The sequence below is a fragment of the Pseudochaenichthys georgianus genome, chromosome 6 (assembly GCF_902827115.2).
Source record: "Pseudochaenichthys georgianus chromosome 6, fPseGeo1.2, whole genome shotgun sequence".
NCBI lineage: Eukaryota > Metazoa > Chordata > Actinopteri > Perciformes > Channichthyidae > Pseudochaenichthys > Pseudochaenichthys georgianus.
The window spans coordinates 5,836,319-5,854,163 of record NC_047508.1 but is presented as its reverse complement, the minus strand read 5'-3'; the positions used below and the strand labels follow the sequence as shown (position 1 = coordinate 5,854,163).

Below are 17,845 nucleotides of genomic sequence, written 5' to 3'. Positions count from 1 at the left end.
TAATAGTTGATTGTCAATTGAAATTGCCAAAAGTAAATAGCTAACATTCCAGTGCTACCAACGAACTTCCTGTCAACACAGCTAAGCTAAAGGCGGCTAATGTTCGGCTTGATAATGTTTAGGCTTATTGTTCATGTCAAAGCATCAGACGTTCACCAGTGAGGTATTTACTGATGTATTTATGTTGTAGAGCAGGGGTGTCAAACTTAAGGCCCGGGGGCCAAATCCGGCCCGCGACTTCACTCCATGCGGCCCCACAAGAGCTGGCAAAGAATATAATAATATATTGTTTATTATACGGTTACATGGCGATTTACGGAAGCAGGTTGCCCATAAACTACATGTCCCACAATGCATCTCAGACTTGCAATTATTTGCCCTAGACTTCTGCTTTCAGTCGTAGTTAATTATGAAGTTATTACCCTATCCGATAATAATCCAATGCAGAGGCAATAATGTAAAATAATACATTATTTTAAATATTTATATATGTATATTTATATAGTCTTAAAGTTACAACCGGCCCTTTGAGTGCAACCATAATGCTCATGTGGCCAGCAATGAAATTGAGTTTGACACCCATGTTAGAGCAACCAAATGGATTTGATGTAGTGTCATTTTGGCTTCAGCTTGACTTTAGAAGTATGTTTTCAAACAGGACAAGGACCTTGGATTTGACCCCCAGTGTATCAGGTCTTGGAAAGTATTACTTAAAGGTCAGATCAGACAGCATCGAATTGCCTCGGTTTAGCCCTTGAAAACGTGTGTAAGAAGGAGAGTCATATTCTCTGAATGTTGCAAGCATTTGATCTGAAATGGTATTGTGGAATTTGCAGACACAAACATTAAGATCATTTACCAATTTGAGCTCCTTGCTGTAGATCTTGGTAAACCACTGGTTGAAAGACAGAGCTGCTATTGCTAACGCCAAGTGTCTGAGGAGAGGAGGGGAAAGGAAAGTAGAAGAGAAGAGAGGAGAGGCGAGGAGATATGTATTGTCATACAGTATGCACAGTAAACAGACAGTTACACCGTACAATGGAAATCTTACTTTGCTAGTCCACCCTACGCAAGTAAAATACAGGAATATAAAAATAAATAAATACTTAGAAAAAACAAATAAGTTTAGCACAGGAGAGGAGTGTTAACACTGTGAGTCCAGACAGTATGAAACACTGTTTCTCACCTGCTGTCCAAGTGGCTGAAGTCCTGCAGGTTGAACTCTCTCCAGTTGTTCATGTGGTAGATGTTGTCAATATCCTGCCAACAGTTAGCCACACCAATGCTAACATTAGCTTATCGTCAATTGGCTAGTAGATTAGGACAACATATATCCTTAGAAAGAGTGGTCCGTGTCCTGTCATGCTGAAGAACAGTTGTGACTCACCCACTGGATCTCCTCTCTGCACGGCATCTCGTTGAAGTCACACAGAGCAGCGTAGGTATCAGAGAATCCTCCTGAGGAACACAGACAACACTATCTATCTGCAAATCAAGTTGTCTTTATATAGCACATTTATAAACGATTTTTGGTCGAGCCAAAGTGCTGTACATATAATACAAATAGCCTACAGTAGAGACACTTTACAGCAAATACACAACACAGATTGTTCAGAATATCAGTATGAGAAAAACGACACCCTCTATCCTTAGACCCTCTGTCCTTAGACCCTCTGTCCTTAGACCCTCACATCGTACAAGGAGAAACTTCCAGAGAAACCCCACAGTTTAAAGGGAACATGGGAGAAACCTCAGGGAGAGCAGCAGAGGAGGGATCCCTCTCCCAGGACGGACAGACGTGCAATAGATGCCGTGTGTAAATCCAAGAGATAATACATTTTACAGCATAGAGACCGAATGTTAGGAAATGCATGTGTCTGTAATGAGAAGATGAATCCACGAGGACGTCAGCTACATCCTGCACACACAGGAGTTCCCTGTATCATATGATCATCATATGATTCCACCTTCGCCTGGCTGCTATCACACTACTTCATACATTTTGCACAAAATATTGTTACTGGTAGTGGATGTGTTTGTAAATTGTAATATGTGTCATTTTTTGTATTCTTTTTAATATTTTATGCATGCCTCTAAATTAATATTAAGCTATTTTTAGCTCTTTTTGCTGTAACAATGGAATTGTCTCCTTTGTGGGATGAAAGGTATTCTGATTCTGATTCTGGGTTTATATTAGCTGATAATTAAAAGATACATTCTACTAGATACACATGTAAACCTAAACTGCCCAGGTGATGGTGCTGGTCGGACTCCAGAAGCTGGCCCCATCACCTCCAGCCTCTCACAGTGATGTACAGCAAGGGTGTCCAAACTACGGCCCAGGGGCCAAATGCGGCTCGCGGGCCTCAGCAAGTTCAAAGGGTATAATGAAACATGGCCCACAAATGAAAGTGCTTGTCTTATATTGTGCTTCTCAAATATATATGCAAACATATTACACAGTAGTATTCAAGAGTCAATAAGCCAAATGTTTCAAATACATTCAGTCAATTAAAGTTGAAAACTATTTCTAAAAAACCTAAGTTGCTGAAAAAAGCCCAATAACTTATTTACATAACAAGCTTGAAAGGAATTAGCTGCCAACAAAATACATAAAACCCTATGGAGAGCTGGGCTGTTTGTTTTCATAAAGCATATTCAAGTATCAAGCATGATTTACTTACATTTGGCAGCTTTTGCTGACGTATAACTTAACTTATGAGGCCATGTACCTCTAGGGAGTGGCCCAGCCCTTCGTATATTTCTATGTATGTGGCCCTCGGTCAAAACAGTTTGGACACCCCTGATACAGTATAGTGTATTGTGGAGGGAACACACCACAGGAGCCCGGCCGGCTGCTCAGCTGCTCCTCGATCTCATCCGTCAGTGTGAGGATTCTCTGCAGCAGATCTGCAGGAACCGTCTTCAGCAGCTTTCTGAAGATCAGAGGCAAGAGATCACCTGTTAAATACTGACTCACCAAACAAGACAAAGAGTCTGCAGCCATGCTCGCTGCTCTGTGAGGCGCTGTGCGACTCTCTGGGGCTAAGAGCTAAATGCTAACATCAGCACGTTAACATGCGTGCAATGACAATGCTAACATGTTGATGTTCAGCATATATAATGATTCAAATGTTCACTATTCTTAGCATATTAGTGTAGCATGTTAGCATTCTAACATTTGCTATTTAGCACTTATTACTTAAACATCATTAGTTATGCAGGTTATTTGTCATAAAGAAGAAACATTGAGCTGGTGATTCCGCTCAATGGAAAATCAGCAAGACAAAGTAAATACAATGTATTCTGTGAGTAGAGATTCTTTGACATGGTGGTATTTATATATCTGCCTGGTCTGGAAAGAGAAGGTATGTGTGTGATGACTCAAATGTAAACAGTGTATGTAGAGTTTGAGCTAGTGTTGCCGTGTGTTCAGGCTAGGGTTGCCAATGCCAACCGTCCCGTATTAGCCGGGACGCCCCGTATTTGAGCCAAAAGGGGCGTGTCCCGTACGGGACTTTGTTTGTCCCGGACTCCAGTGTAAAGGGAAAAATAAAAAATATGTTTCTGTTTGCGCACAATGCAGTGTGTCTGACTGCGTGCCTGTGTGTTTGTGTGCTGTATGCGAAGGGCGCTAGGACTGCTCAGTTGACAGGGCAGGCACAATGTTCGCACGTGTGTGTGTGTGTGTGTGTGTGTGTGTGTGTGTGTGTGTGTGTGTGTGTGTGTGTGTGTGTGTGTGTGTGTGTGTGTGTGTGTGTGTGTGTGTGTGTGTGTGTGTGTGTGTGTGTGTGTGTGTGTGTGTGTGTGTGTGTGTGTGTGATCATCATTGTTTGTGTGGCATGTCAGCCTGTTCTATTTCGTATATGGCTTCGCCCTCTAAGGCTATCGCTATTGGGTTATCCCTCTGCGCCCCCGCGCAGCACTGAAACACTTGTAGTCCACGCCCACCTGCTAGGTGGGCCCCACCCTCGGGCCTCCTTCCGGTATAAATAGGAAGGAGGCCCGGCAATCTGCTCCCTCTTTTCTTCAGCAACCAGCAGTACTGAAGCACAGGAAAATCAGATCATGAGTAATGATAGTGTCCGCGAGTGTCCCTCGTGCAAAACAGGATACATCATGAGCTATGATTTGCACCCAATATGCGCATCCTGCCTGGGGCCAGAACATGCGGACGTGGCTCTCAGCCAGCAGGTCGCATGTTCACATTGTGTTCGTCTCCCATCATCCGACAGGAAGCAAAGGGCGGACGCTCTAGCTGCTGCGGGTGAGGAGGACGACTGGCCCATCTAGAACAGGGGCAGCCTGTTTCTAGAGATGAGTGGGGGGCAGGAGTCAGACGACTCCTACCCCGTCTCCCTCCATGGCTCGCCATGCGGCTCTCCCCTTCCCCCTCTTCCCCGGACGGGGGAGACGGGGTCGGAGCGAGATACAGGGGTGGGGGCCGAGCACGCGGTCCCTTTCTCCGTAGCCACGGCGCTACCGGCGTTGGGAGGCATCATGCTGGAGCTGCCGGAGATAATCGGCAAAGCAGCAGCATGTAGAGGCCTCCCCGTTCCCCGAGGACGGGAGAGGGTGGCTCTGGAGTGGCTCTGGAGTGTTTTCCCGGGTTCAGACGGGCAGGAGTGATCCGATCTGGCCGCGCTTCCCTGCCATCAGGAGATACCAGGAAGGTTCAGCGGCGAACCCGAGGACCCTGAGGGCTCCGGTGGCCACCTTTGTCCCCTTCACCAAGGTGGAGGGGTTCACGGACAAGGTTTTTCCAACCACCCCCACTCTGGAACCGAGCTTAACGGCGTTCTTCGGGGTAAGACAGGCCAACTTGATCGCCGGACGGCGCCCTATGTTGGCCGACCCCAAGGACCAGTATGTCGCCCGCCAGGCTGACCGGGCGCACCAGTGTGCGTTTCAGGCGTCTGTAGCAGCGAATAACATCGCGTCGCTGACCAACTCGGTGGTGACGCTGGTCGAGCGGTCCACCACCGTAGCTCCAGAGGAGGCGGAAGAGATTGCTAAGGCGGCCAGCACGGCACTCACGCTGTGCGCAGCCGTGGCAGTCTCCCAGGCTAGAATCACGGCCTGGATGACGCAGATCCAGCGCCACCTCTGGTTGCAACAAGCAGCGGTTACAGAGCCAGCCAGGAAGGTGCTGCTGGACGCTCCGATCAGCTCGGACGGGCTGTTCGGACCCCAGTTCCTGGCCATGGTTGAATCCATGAAGGCGGCAGCGGAGCAGGCGGAGGACATCCGCCAGCACGTCGGCTGGCTCCAGCCAGCGGTGAAGCATCAGCGACACCAGCGGCAGCAGCAGCAGCCAACCCGGCCACAGCGGCAGACGGACAGACACGCACAGCAGCAACAGCAGCCGTGGCGTCAGAATCGTCCGTCACCGTCCCGCGCCTCCGGCCCCCCACCAGAGAGGGGGGGTAAGAAGGGAGTGAGGTACTCCCGTTCGGCGTCTGCTCCACGAGAGCCGCCGAGAAAGCAGAGCCGGCCTTGACGGTTTGGGGGGGAGTGTGAAGGAAATAAAACAAAATTATTTCCCAACACGTGAGTTCGTTACAAAAGCCTGCGCTATTTAATCTATCGATTAATAAGCGGCAGAGCACAGTAACTACACCTGCTGCCTCCAATCTGTTGGTTAGTAGGCAGCAGGAGTCGCTGCAGAGGCCTGATGGTTATGACTTTTCGGTTATTAAACCACAGACCTCGCGGCATTCCTCTGTCCGAGATACGCCTCCTACACACGGTCATAATAAGCCCATGAGCGCCGTGGTAACGCCTCATGGGGGCAGCACCGCACACACCTCCACTCATCCTCTGAGCGTGTACGCGCCTCATGATGAGAGTCGGAGTGAGACGCAGCGTGTGGAGGCTTTCCGCACAGCCCTTTTGCTCTAAGCCCACCTTGGGTTGCCTCACGGGCAACGGCGGCGAGGGCTCTGACGTGGCTCGTCGTCATGACGACCACAACACATCTCGAGCATGTGCGCCCGCTCTCAGAGTGTTTCTCGGAGTGGCAGCGCGTGTGTCTGATGGACAGATGGATTAGCAGGCTGATCAGCAGAGGGTACACCCTGCAGTTCGCCTCTCCCCCCCCCCAGTTCAACGGGATACAGATGACACGCCTGTCATCCCGAGGACAGTGTCTTGCGCTCCAAGCAGAGCTACGGGAACTCCTGTTGAAAGAGGCTATTTCCAGGGTTCCCCAGGAGGAAGAAAATCAGGGGTATTACTCCCGCTATTTTCTTATCCCGAAAAAGACGGGGGGAATGAGACCCATTCTCGACCTGTCAGCTTTCAACAAGGCAATAATGAAGAGGCCTTTTCACATGCTGACGGTCAAAAGGGTGCTAGAGTGTGTTCACCAGGGAGACTGGTTCACCTCTATAGACCTGAAGGATGCATACTTCCATGTACCCATCATCCCGCAACACAGGAAATTCCTGCGGTTTTTATTCCAGGGAATATCGTACCAGTACAACCGTCTGCCGTTCGGCTATTCCCTGGCTCCTCGTACTTTTTCAAAGTGTGTAGAGACGGCGCTGCAGCCGCTACACAGAGGAGGGATGAGAGTACTATTTTACCTGGACGACCTGCTGCTGCTGGCTCGCTCCAGGGAGGAAGCGGCTTTACAGACGGTATACTCATATCGCATCTGTCAAAGCTGGGTTTCATGATCAACTGGGAAAAGAGCTGTCCTCTTCCCTCCCAGAGTATGGTTTACCTGGGGGTGGAATTGAATTCAGCCCACATGAGAGCACGACTCTCACGGCAGAGAGTGGAGACGCTGACAGCTCTCCTTCAACGTGTCATACCACGCAGCGTGGTGACGTCACTCTCCGTGATGCGGCTGCTCGGCATGATGGCAGCAGGTCACGTGGTGATGCCCCTGGGTCTCCTGCACATGAGCAGACTGCAGAGGTGGTTCATCAGCCTGCGCATCGACCCCGTACGACAGAAGAGGCGCATGGTGGTCATCCCTCTGTCCGTGGGTTCAGACTTAATCTACTGGAAAAGTCCCCACGTCCTGTCAGAGGGGGTTCCCCTGGGCAGAGTTACGTCACACACCTCGGTGTTCACAGACGCATCTCTCTCAGGGTGGGGAGGAACGTGCATGGCGCAGGCAGTGGGAGGAACGTGCATGGCGCAGGCAGTGGGAGGAACGTGCATGGCGCAGGCAGTGGGAGGAACGTGCATGGCGCAGGCAGTGGGAGGAACGTGCATGGCGCAGGCAGTGGGAGGAACGTGCATGGCGCAGGCAGTGGGAGGAACGTGCATGGCGCAGGCAGTGGGAGGACAGTGGCCGGCTCACATGTCTTTCCACATAAACGTGCTGGAATTGATCTCCGTACGGAGAGTAATTCAGCATTTTGCCCCGTTGCTGTAGAATCAGCATGTGTTGATTCGCACAGACACCAGATCCGCGGCGGCCTACATCAATCGCCGGGGAGGTGTACGCTCAGCGCAGCTCCTGAACACAGCCAGACGGCTGTTGATCTGGGCGCGCGCACACGTGCTCTCCATCAGAGCACTGTATGTGCCCGGAGAGCTGAACAAAGGGGCAGACCTCATGTCCAGAGGAGGTCCTCGCCAGGAGGACTGGAGCCTCCATCCCGAGCTGATCGCCCAGGTTTGGAGCCGGTTTGGGAGGGCGGAGGTGGATCTGTTCGCTGCACGCGGGAACGCGCAATGCGCCCTCTGGTTCTCCCCCCGCTGGGGGTGGACGCGTTCGCACATCGGCCATGGCCCAGGGGACTGCTGTACGCCTTCCCACCAGTCCCGCTGATTCCTCGGTTCCTGGACCGAGCGCAGGAGAAGGGGCTGTCAGTGATCCTGATTGCCCCGGAGCGCACGGGAGCTTCCTGGTTTCCATGCCTACAGCGTCTTGTTCATTTATTCAATGTTATTTGAGGGAGGTCTCCCTTTCCTCTCTGACGCACCCCGTACTGGGTGTCCTGTCGGAGTGAGTGACGTCAGGGAACCAGCTGTGCGCCTCTCTCCTGCCTCTCGGCACACAGAGAGCGGCCTTTTCCCCTCGTATGAGAGGGATGTTCCCCTTCCTCTGACACACTTCGTACGGAGTGCCTGATCAGAGTGAGTGACGTCAGGGATCCAGCTGGGCGCTCTCCTGCCTGTCTGACACGCAGAGAGCAGCTGTTCCCCCTTATGATCGCTGGGCAAGGTGGGACCTTCGTCTCTACTTTCTCACAGCGGCCGGTATGTATTGTTCCCAGCCTTCACCCCGTCGGGAAGATAGGCATGTTTTGCTATGTTCCAGGGACGGTGATGCGCCATTACGTATGGCACAACAGGCAGGGGGTGTTATTGAGCAGGTGTGTCTGTGCTTCTAGTGCCGGGCGGACCCAGTGGGGCGCAGACTACATCATGCTTCGCCCTTAACCCAATAGCGATAGCCTTAGAGGGCGAAGCCATATACGAAATAGAACTGGGGTTACCTACTGTAACCCAGCTTCTATGAGTAATGGCGCAGCCCTCTAAGCGCTGGGCCCCACTGGCTCTACGAATAGCTGAAGATAAGTTATATTGTATGGGAGCAGATTGCCGGGCCACCTTCCTATTTATACCGGAAGGAGGCCCGAGGGTGGGGCCCACCTAGCGGGTGGGCGTGGACTACAAGTGTTTCAGTGCAGCGCGGGGACGCAGAGGGATAACCCAATAGCGATAGCCTTAGAGGGCTGCGCTCATAGAAGCTGGGTTACAGTAGGTAACCCCAGTTCAGTCGTGTGGGGAAATGAGCGCTGCCGGTGGAGGAGGTGATAATGAAAGAGGAGAAGAGAGAGAGGATGTGGTTCTGGGCCCTTCTACAAATAAAAGACTCGTGTCTTACAACAAACAGTGGGAAGAAAAACACAATCCCGGGTCTTCTGTGTGCGTGCGTGCGTGTGTGCGTGCGTGCGTGCGTGCGTGCGTGCGTGCGTGCGTGCGTGCGTGCGTGCGTGCGTGTGTGTGTGTGTGTGTGTGTGTGTGAGTGAGAGTCAGTCAGCTGATTGATGGGGAAATGGTTGAAGGATAACATTAAGTCTAATGATGATGTACCGTGCATGCTCACATCATCTATACTTTGCATGACTTAATACCATTTTTCAAATATTTATTTTTTAACATTTTAGACAAAATAGCCAATTGTACATCGAGGTGCCCAGATGTCCCGAGTGCCCACCTATCCGATTTGAACATGCTGAGTACAATGTGATGTATAGCCTAATGCAGGTGTAAGACCAGTGTGTTTGTATTGTGTTATCGGTATGCATAGTTTCTATGCATTTTGAGGGTTTTGGGGGGTTTGACCCCTCGAACCCTAGGGGCTGGCTCCCCCAAAAGAATTAAATAACATAACCCTAACCTGACCCTAACCCTAAAACCGAAATAAAGTTAAACAAAAAAGTAACTAAATCCGCCAGAAACCCGAAACTCTTCGCACGCACGTGTCCCGTTTCTCCATTTCTGGAAGTGGGCAACCCTAGTTCAGGCAGAGCATTGAGACATGAAGCAGGTGGAGCAGCCCACCCTGGCGAAGAGTCGGGGAAGACCCTCTTCAGAGAGGCAGTCATATGACACACCATGGCCTCCAGATCCTCAGCATGCAAAACACTGAAGGCCAGAGTCTGCCGGTCTGTCTCCAACACGACCTGAAACACATGCACATTGTCACATTGTATTATAGAAAGGCAATATAACATTTACACTGTAAGCTGCTCTCATATTAACCTTTGCTGTTTAACATGGAATCCAGTGCTTCAGTGGATAAAACATAGATATACATATAAACAAATGTTAAACAAGTATAGTTCAGATATAAATACATGACAGTGTACCTGAGTGAGACTGTGAATGTTGATGGAGCAAATCTCCAAGTAGCTGAAGGTGCTCTCCATCTGGACACATTCAAGCAGCACATTCAACAGCAGTTTCTCTTTGAGACAGTGAGCACCAGGAACGAACATCTATCCTCATCCATTACATTGTGGTGGCGAAAAAGGAAATTAGATCAAATAAAAACCTGCTGCATTTTATATTACTTTTAAAATAACTCCTTGAATTTTAAAACGTCCGATATGTGTCATTTGAGTAACTGTTGGAGGCTTGAAGATAATAATAATAATAATAATAATAATAATAATAATGCATTTTATTTATATAGCGCTTTTCACAACTCAAAGACGCTTAAGATGTAAAAGTATTCCACGTAAAAGTCAACAATAAATAACTCCTGCCACTAGAAAACTCACACTGTGGCCTGCAAGGGTTCAGAACGAGCAGTGAGCATGTGCTTCCATGAGCAGTGCGCGGTGAGGAGCAGTGCGCGGTGAGGAGCAGTGCGCGGGGAAGAGCAGTGCACGGTGAGAGCAGTGCACGGTAGAGATGTTAAGATTCACCGATTCGCATCGGTGCACCGGCATAAACGTTCACGATGCGAGTGCACCGGTTGAAAGAGTGCACATCGGCTACAGTTTGGGTTGAACTCGCGATGCATCGATTGCGTAGCGTCTTTGCATCGGTAAAAAACCGATTCAAAATCCCCTCATCTTGTCAACGCTCAGCAGAGACGATCTTTGATATTTGCTTCGCCACTACGGAGGCCGAGAGTCTCAGTTATCAACACACACGGAAGTTGAGGAGAAAGAGAAACACAGCGCACCGAAAAATACCTACAAATCAAACGTTTGGCAATACTTCGGATTGTTCAAGAAAGACGGTGTAATAGTCCTTTATGCTATATAGCTGACCGCAGGTCATGGAGAGTAATAAGGTATCCGTAGACCTTTGTATGAGGTATCTTTATTACTCAACAGGTCTACAGCCATGATACATAGATCCGTCCAGAAGCGGGCTTGCATACACACAGTATCACTCCGCAGCCGCACCCCATCAGTAACGTCCTGATGGTATATGTGCGCGGCACTATACTACAGACGGTCAACTTGAAAAATCGCTCGCAAATTGTTAACGATGCTGAGCCGCTTTAAAGTACACACGTAGTACGAGGAACTTAGCGACGCACATAAAGAGGCGACATGGGGTCTGCGGCTGAAAAGAGAAACCTGAAAGTTAGACGTATGAGTTAAATCACTCAGTGAGGTGTTCTGTCAGAGAGAGGTGTTTAGTTTACAGCAGCCTGTGACGGCCAATAACAGTTTAAATGTCTTCCTTACTGTAAGCAGTTATGAAATATCTGTTTGTGTGAGAGGTTATTAGTATTCTTTATTGTTATATAACCCACTGCTTTCTGCTCACTGGTGAGTCAGCCTATGGATGAGTGTTAAGCACATCAGGCTGGCAGCAGTATGGGCAACTGTGGTAGCTGTTATTTGCACATTGTTAATCATGAGCAATGCATCCTTACATTGTTTAACTGTGAGGTGTTATAACATTGTACTCTGGAGAGCTTTTAAAGGAAACAAAATAAACGGCATGATGGGATGTGCAGTACCAAATATGTAAAGCACTTTTTTGTTAATGTATGATTTGCTGCATATAAGGAATAAAACAAAAATCCTCTGTCGTACCATATTGAAGTATCATTATTTTTGCATAGTGTTGAATCTCATCGTATCGCACCGAATCGCATAATGTTGAATCGAATCGTATCGAACTGTATCGCCACAGGGGTGAATCGTATCGTATCGCATCGCCTGGTGTTTCAAATGTATCGTTAATGTATCGTATCCTGGCAACGTATCGAGATGCGCATCGCATCGGCCTCAGTGATGGAGATGCACATCCCTAGTGCACGGTGAGTATGAGCAACAGAGTAGCTGGTGGGAAAGGGAGCAGCTGGTTACCCTGACAGGCGGCTTGCTGCTGAGCAGGTAACCTCTCCACAGACTCAGAACCTGAGAGAGAAACAGGATGTTAGACATGGGACTGACAGAACCACAGCCCCCCCTCTGGAACGACAGAGACTTGCATGTTGTGTTGGATGTGCGGTACCAGGGAACTGTGTTTCAGTTGGTGAGTTGTGCGGTATGTGTTGATTGTGCAGGTGTCAACATCACTCATTTAACTTTAGCTCTTTATAGCGACATATTCTCACATCAGATGAACAAAATGCCTCACACTAAGACTGCGTTCACACCTGCCTTGTATAGTCCGGTTGAATCGAACCCTGGTGCGTTTAGCCGCTTGGTGCGGTTCATTTGGGTCGGTGTGAACGCAGTCCGAGACCTCTGAAGTGAACTAAACAACCGGACTCTGGTCCGCTAAAATAGGTGGTCTCGGAGCGCTTGCTTGCGAACTCTGGAGCGGTTCATTGCTGGTGTGAACGCAGTCCGCACCAAAACATAGGAAGCGCAGTATTTACGTGTCACAAGAACGCGGATATCTTCAAAAATCTTTAGCGAAAGAGTCTTTCAAGACATCCGCAGTTGTTTAGTTAAAGAGTAAAGCAGAATTAAGTGTTGAACAGTGTCGTGTAAAGTAAAAATGCTCCATCAGCTACATAAAAGTAAGAACACCTGTCGTCGGTGAAACGCCCCTCCTTACTGCAGAACGTCTCTCATGGGTAAGCAGGAAAAGAACACCGACAGGCTGATCAGGAGCCCGACGCGAAGCGGAGGGATCTAGATCGGCATGAAGGTGTTCTTTTCCCCATAATGACCGCGCTGCTGCACATTATGCCGCTTATTACACGGCCACATTCTCAACAAAGTAACAACATGACTCCCAATATTAATTGAAATGCTTTTGTGGATTTAGAAAATTATTTTATTGATTTCAAAAATAGTTGTATGTATTTAAATGTACATGCATCCGCTAAGAAAAATAGTCCGTTGTTACTGTTTTAACTAACTAGCAACGGCAGGAACTGCTTCGATAGCGTTTTTGAGGAGCTTTTTGATTACAGATTTGAACATCGTTGCTTGCTTTAAAAGTAGCACAATTCATTATGTCAAACCTTGGGAAGTATCTAGATATCCCTGCCCTAATGCCAAAGTAACTGCACACTGAATATGTGTCGCCGTCTGTCCTATGTCTGGACCGCTGCGTAAAAAGGAGGGTTTCTGCCCGTTACTTCTCCGCTGTTTTCTTGTCGCTCTTGTCTTGTCAGTTAGTTTCAGCCAAACTGTATACAGTTAAATCGAACGGACTTCTTTGTGCAGATGTGAGCGTCCTTAACAACGGTCAATAAATCCTTAGCGGTCTGTCTGTTCTGGATTAAAAACGTGTCACGTGTTTTGAATTGACCAATCAGAATCGAGTATTCAACAAAGCCATGTAATAATGTTTTTTAACGGACGTTTTTTGATTATATAATCATGTCTGTTGATCTCCAGACTAACAGCAGCATGAGAATAACCTGCCGACAGTGCCGATGCTCCATGGCGGAGGCTCCGCTAGAAATTGCCGGGATTTGCGTTTGTACCCCCTTAATGTCTGACCAATGGTTGAACAGCATTTCCGTGCACATGACTTGTGTTTAAAGTTTATAGTCCCTTTGAGTTTTTGCCCGTGTGAACGCAAACCGAACCTTCTGAGAAATGAAACAATGTAACAAACTGTGGTCTGGTGCCACCAGAGAGCGGACTATTAGGTGTGAACACACCCTCAGTGGCAGTGAATGAATGGTTCAGGAATCTAAGGGCAGGATACACTTTGTATGCAACACTTCCTTTCTTCACATCATCCGATTCAGACAACTTTATTTCCCTGGGGAAACAGAGCTTTGTCATTTTTTAATGAAAGTAAAAAGAAAATACAACATTTCTAAATATACATACATTTATAAGCACAATATACTTGATATTACATAGAACATCTTTAGTGTGCATCACTCACCACTAACCTGCTGGCCGACCTCCCGCATGTCTGAGCGGGGGGGTGGAGGGTGACAGGAGTCACGAGACACACTCTGTGAGGACTCAGCAGCTTCGAGATCTCATCTGCACACACACACACACACACACACACACACACACACACACACACACACACACACACACACACACACACACACACACACGTATACATCACTTCATCACTTTTAAATAAACAGGGCAAATTAAACACCTGTCCTGTGGACTCTTTTAAACTTACCCGACCTTGATCTTAGTGGTTTTTATTTTCCAGTGACATCGAGTTCATCTTTATACGATTAGACTAACCCGGTGTGCCCCCCCCCCCCCTTCCCTCTTTGACTTATTATCACTCTTATTAGTTTCATTATAACACTCCTTTTACATTTAAAATTATTAATAATGAAATAATTAATTTTAATTATTGGAGAGATTGTTTTAATTCTACTTATTTTATTATTGCACTTGTGTTTTAATACTTGCACTTTTAATCAACCATTTTAGATCCCCCTCTCATTTAAGGTCTTTTACTGATTCCATTGGGACGAGCTCCATACACACACACACACACACCTGCACACACACACACACACACACACACACACACACCTGCACACACGTATACACACCTGCACACACAACCACGCCCCCCTCCAGAGACCCTGGGTTGGGGAGATCTGCTTTTTAACATACTCTGCCGCCGTTCCGTGGTCCATCCCCGTCCTGCACTTTTTAAACGGTCTTGTTCTCACAGAGTTTTTATGATGCTTTTTAAAAAGGGTTTTGATAAGGTCTTTGTAGGGCGATGTTTATGGAGCTTTTTAATGTTTTTTTAAACACACTCATTTACCGAGAGCCAGTGCACCACGCAGGGCTCTTCACCCTAAAATGAATGACTCCCCTCATGGGAGGCGAGTCCCCACACGTGACTGTGCAAACAGATTTAGGTCCCCACAAGGATAGTAATGCTAGGTCACACACAGCTGAAAACGTCACTTTCAGCTCGAGAAAAGATTCCCATAACCCCCTCTGTTTCAGCCCTGTTCCAAAAGTACTGATTCTGTGTCTGTAGCTTTAAATGCTAATGAGCTGCTGCTGGCCACGCCCCTCTGAGAGATGATTGGTTTAAAAAAACACAATGGTGCTCTGGGAGGAGATTCAGGTGATAAGGTGGCCAGGGTTACCTTGGCTGCTGATTGGCTAATCGTTACACAAGACAACACATCGTTATGACATCATAAAGTGGCCAAAATCTGATCAGCTCATTTTCAGACAGGTTTTTATAGAAATGGATCAAAAAGAGAGAGAATCTTTGTTCCTGAAACTCTCAGAGACTCTTTACACAGATGTTGATGTTGATGTAGAAGAGACACGAAGAAGTGGATTTTGCATAATAGGTCACCTTTAAATTATTAAAGTTATACTGTTGTGGCTTTTATTATGAATTGTTCTGGATGTCTTGAAGAGATGTGTCCCTGAGCAGAATCCCAGAACATGTTCCGTCAAGACTTCGGAACATTTTAGCAATATATCATATATATATATATATATATATATATATATATATGATATATTGCTATATATATGTGTTATAATATAACACATAAAAACAATAATTAATATTTTTTTCATCAAATATTATTTGAATATTTGAATACAAATATGAAGAGTACATACTTTCATAGGGGGAAAGTAGAAGGTCTGTGATAGAAATATAGAATATAAAAAATCAAGAAGATACTATAAGTGATCTCTACAATAAAACAGTTTAGTGCAGGATGTACAAAGATATTAATAGGAGGAGGTGCAAAACAGAAAAACGAATTCACCTTTATTTAAACATTAAATAACAGATTAATATCTTCTTTTAAATAAGAAAAAAACGTTGGGGGTATCTATCGACAGATAAATAGTAAGCCTGACAAAGTACTTAACGTCTAATATATTGCTTTCCTGCAATGTTAACTATGTTGAAGCACTTATTTTAACTGATATTATACACATTAATTATACTCTTATGTAGATAGAATAAGAAATGTGCAGAATATGACAGTTTAATGGTGGAGGTACACACATATTGATAGATGTCTTGTAATGCACTGTTGAGGAACCTGTGACCCAAGTGTTTCATTCATTGCATAACTCCACCGTAGTTGTGTATGATATGTCAATAAACCTTTGAACATCTTGAAAGGGATGTGCAAAATAGCCATAATATACAGTCTTTAATTAACTATTAGTAGAGAATAACGAGTAATGAATATACTTTATTACTTGTTTCCATTCATGTCAATTGCAGATACATGTTTAGTCTTCTCAAGCACCAACTATCAAATATCTCTCCTGATTGTTGGCACTTGACAATCACCTCCCCTGAATTTCACTCAGGTGTAACTAAAGTCTGATTTAAGGGTTGTTTATATTTCACATAATTAATCAGAATCTGCAAAGTAACTCAAATAAATGCAGTGGAGTAAAAATACCAGGTTAACCTCTGAATTGTAGTGGAGTAGAATTACAAAGTAGCAATGAGCTGTCATGTGGGTATATATTAATGCTGCGCATTATGGACACAAGCCATTTTCACCCATTTATTAATTATATGTTTTACATTTGATAACACCAATGTGTTTAATACTGGCAACTTCTAATTGTGGGAAAAACGAAAACGTTCAGTAGAGACGTCCCATAGAACATTTTGCGAAACACAATAGCCAGCATGTGTAGTTCTGGGGGGGCGTTCGATTCCAGTTTGGGATAGTCTGGCGTGGTTTCGTTCCATTTCACACAGCTGTTTGGACGCTCTGCTAACCTTACGGGAACTGTAGTCCTAACCGATAGCTGGGGATTATGGGTAGTGTAGTGTCTTCGGCCATCCTAAACTCAGAAATGTTGACAATCGCAATGATGCTCGAAATGTCCCTTATAGGCCTACGTCTGTTTCCGGTTATTTTATTTTGAAATTCAGTTCCTGACGGACGCCAAAAAAGCCCGAGATTATGGAATTAAACCAATAAATAAAAGCAAGGATAATTGTGTGTTATTGGTGAGTAAATAACAGTGTGTTATTTTGAAAAGAATAACAAATTAGAAGGAAAAGATATTTAAAAATACAGATTTCAGTATCCTGAGGCTCTGAGCCCCATTTATTTTCCTCACAGACGGCAACAAAAGTCCGAAATTATACGATTTAAAATAAAAGCAATAATTGTGGCTTGATATTGAGTAAGAACATGTTTTTATGAACCACACAGCTTCCGGTCTCCCACGACCCGACCGGAGAAAAAGACGTGCTTCAGGCAGTAGAAATACATTGCAAATCGTGTTGGTGAACACGAAATGCCGTGAGACTGGGTTGGGAAGCTTGTAGATGGTATTTTAAACTCGATGCGCTCTGAAACTACGGGGCGGCCGAGGACAAAAAATACACGCGTTAATCGCGTTAAAATAATTAGTGGCGTTAAAAAATAGTTTTTATATAATATCTGTAACCATTTAAAGGTCCCATGTCATGCTTTTCCGGTTATTACCCCTTGTGTTATGTAGCTTTTTATGCATGTAAACGGTCTGCAGAGTCACAAACCCTCAAAGTAAACCCTGTAGCGAGTACAACTCTAACACAGATAATACGTGTCTCTGCTGCCCCAGAACGACAAATGTGAAAACACAAATGTACTCATGTCATCCAATTGTTTTGGTGTTTTAGATTTGGTTACCAAAGTCTTAGGATCACAAAAGTAGTGAAATATTTGAATTACACTGTGTATAAATGTGTAATTCATGTCTAAAATGAAAAAGATTAAATTTGAATTTTGAGTAAAATAGGTGTTTATCACTCTACTTTCACCACAGCAGGGACTGAGATACGTTAGGAGCAGTGTTGTAGTGGGGATTTTTGTACTGGGGGGACGCTATTTTAATTAGGTAATCCCAAACAATGCCACACAAGTGCGCACGCATGCAGTGCACTCACAAAACGGGCAGACAGGTCCACAGAAACTAACGGTATGCTTTGTCCCACTTGTGTT

General features: G+C 46.2%; 1 protein-coding gene across 1 annotated transcript in view; it reads right to left on the bottom strand.

Moving 5' to 3' along the window:
- carmil2 (capping protein regulator and myosin 1 linker 2) overlaps positions 1–17,845 on the bottom strand; it is a 98,868-nt gene that overhangs the window by 64,874 nt on the left and 16,149 nt on the right. Inside the window, 8 exon segments of the mRNA XM_034086008.2 lie at positions 860–935; positions 1,187–1,260; positions 1,388–1,458; positions 2,839–2,936; positions 9,532–9,653; positions 9,840–9,899; positions 11,808–11,858; positions 13,801–13,904. Of these exon segments, the coding sequence (XP_033941899.1) occupies positions 860–935; positions 1,187–1,260; positions 1,388–1,458; positions 2,839–2,936; positions 9,532–9,653; positions 9,840–9,899; positions 11,808–11,858; positions 13,801–13,904 (656 nt within the window).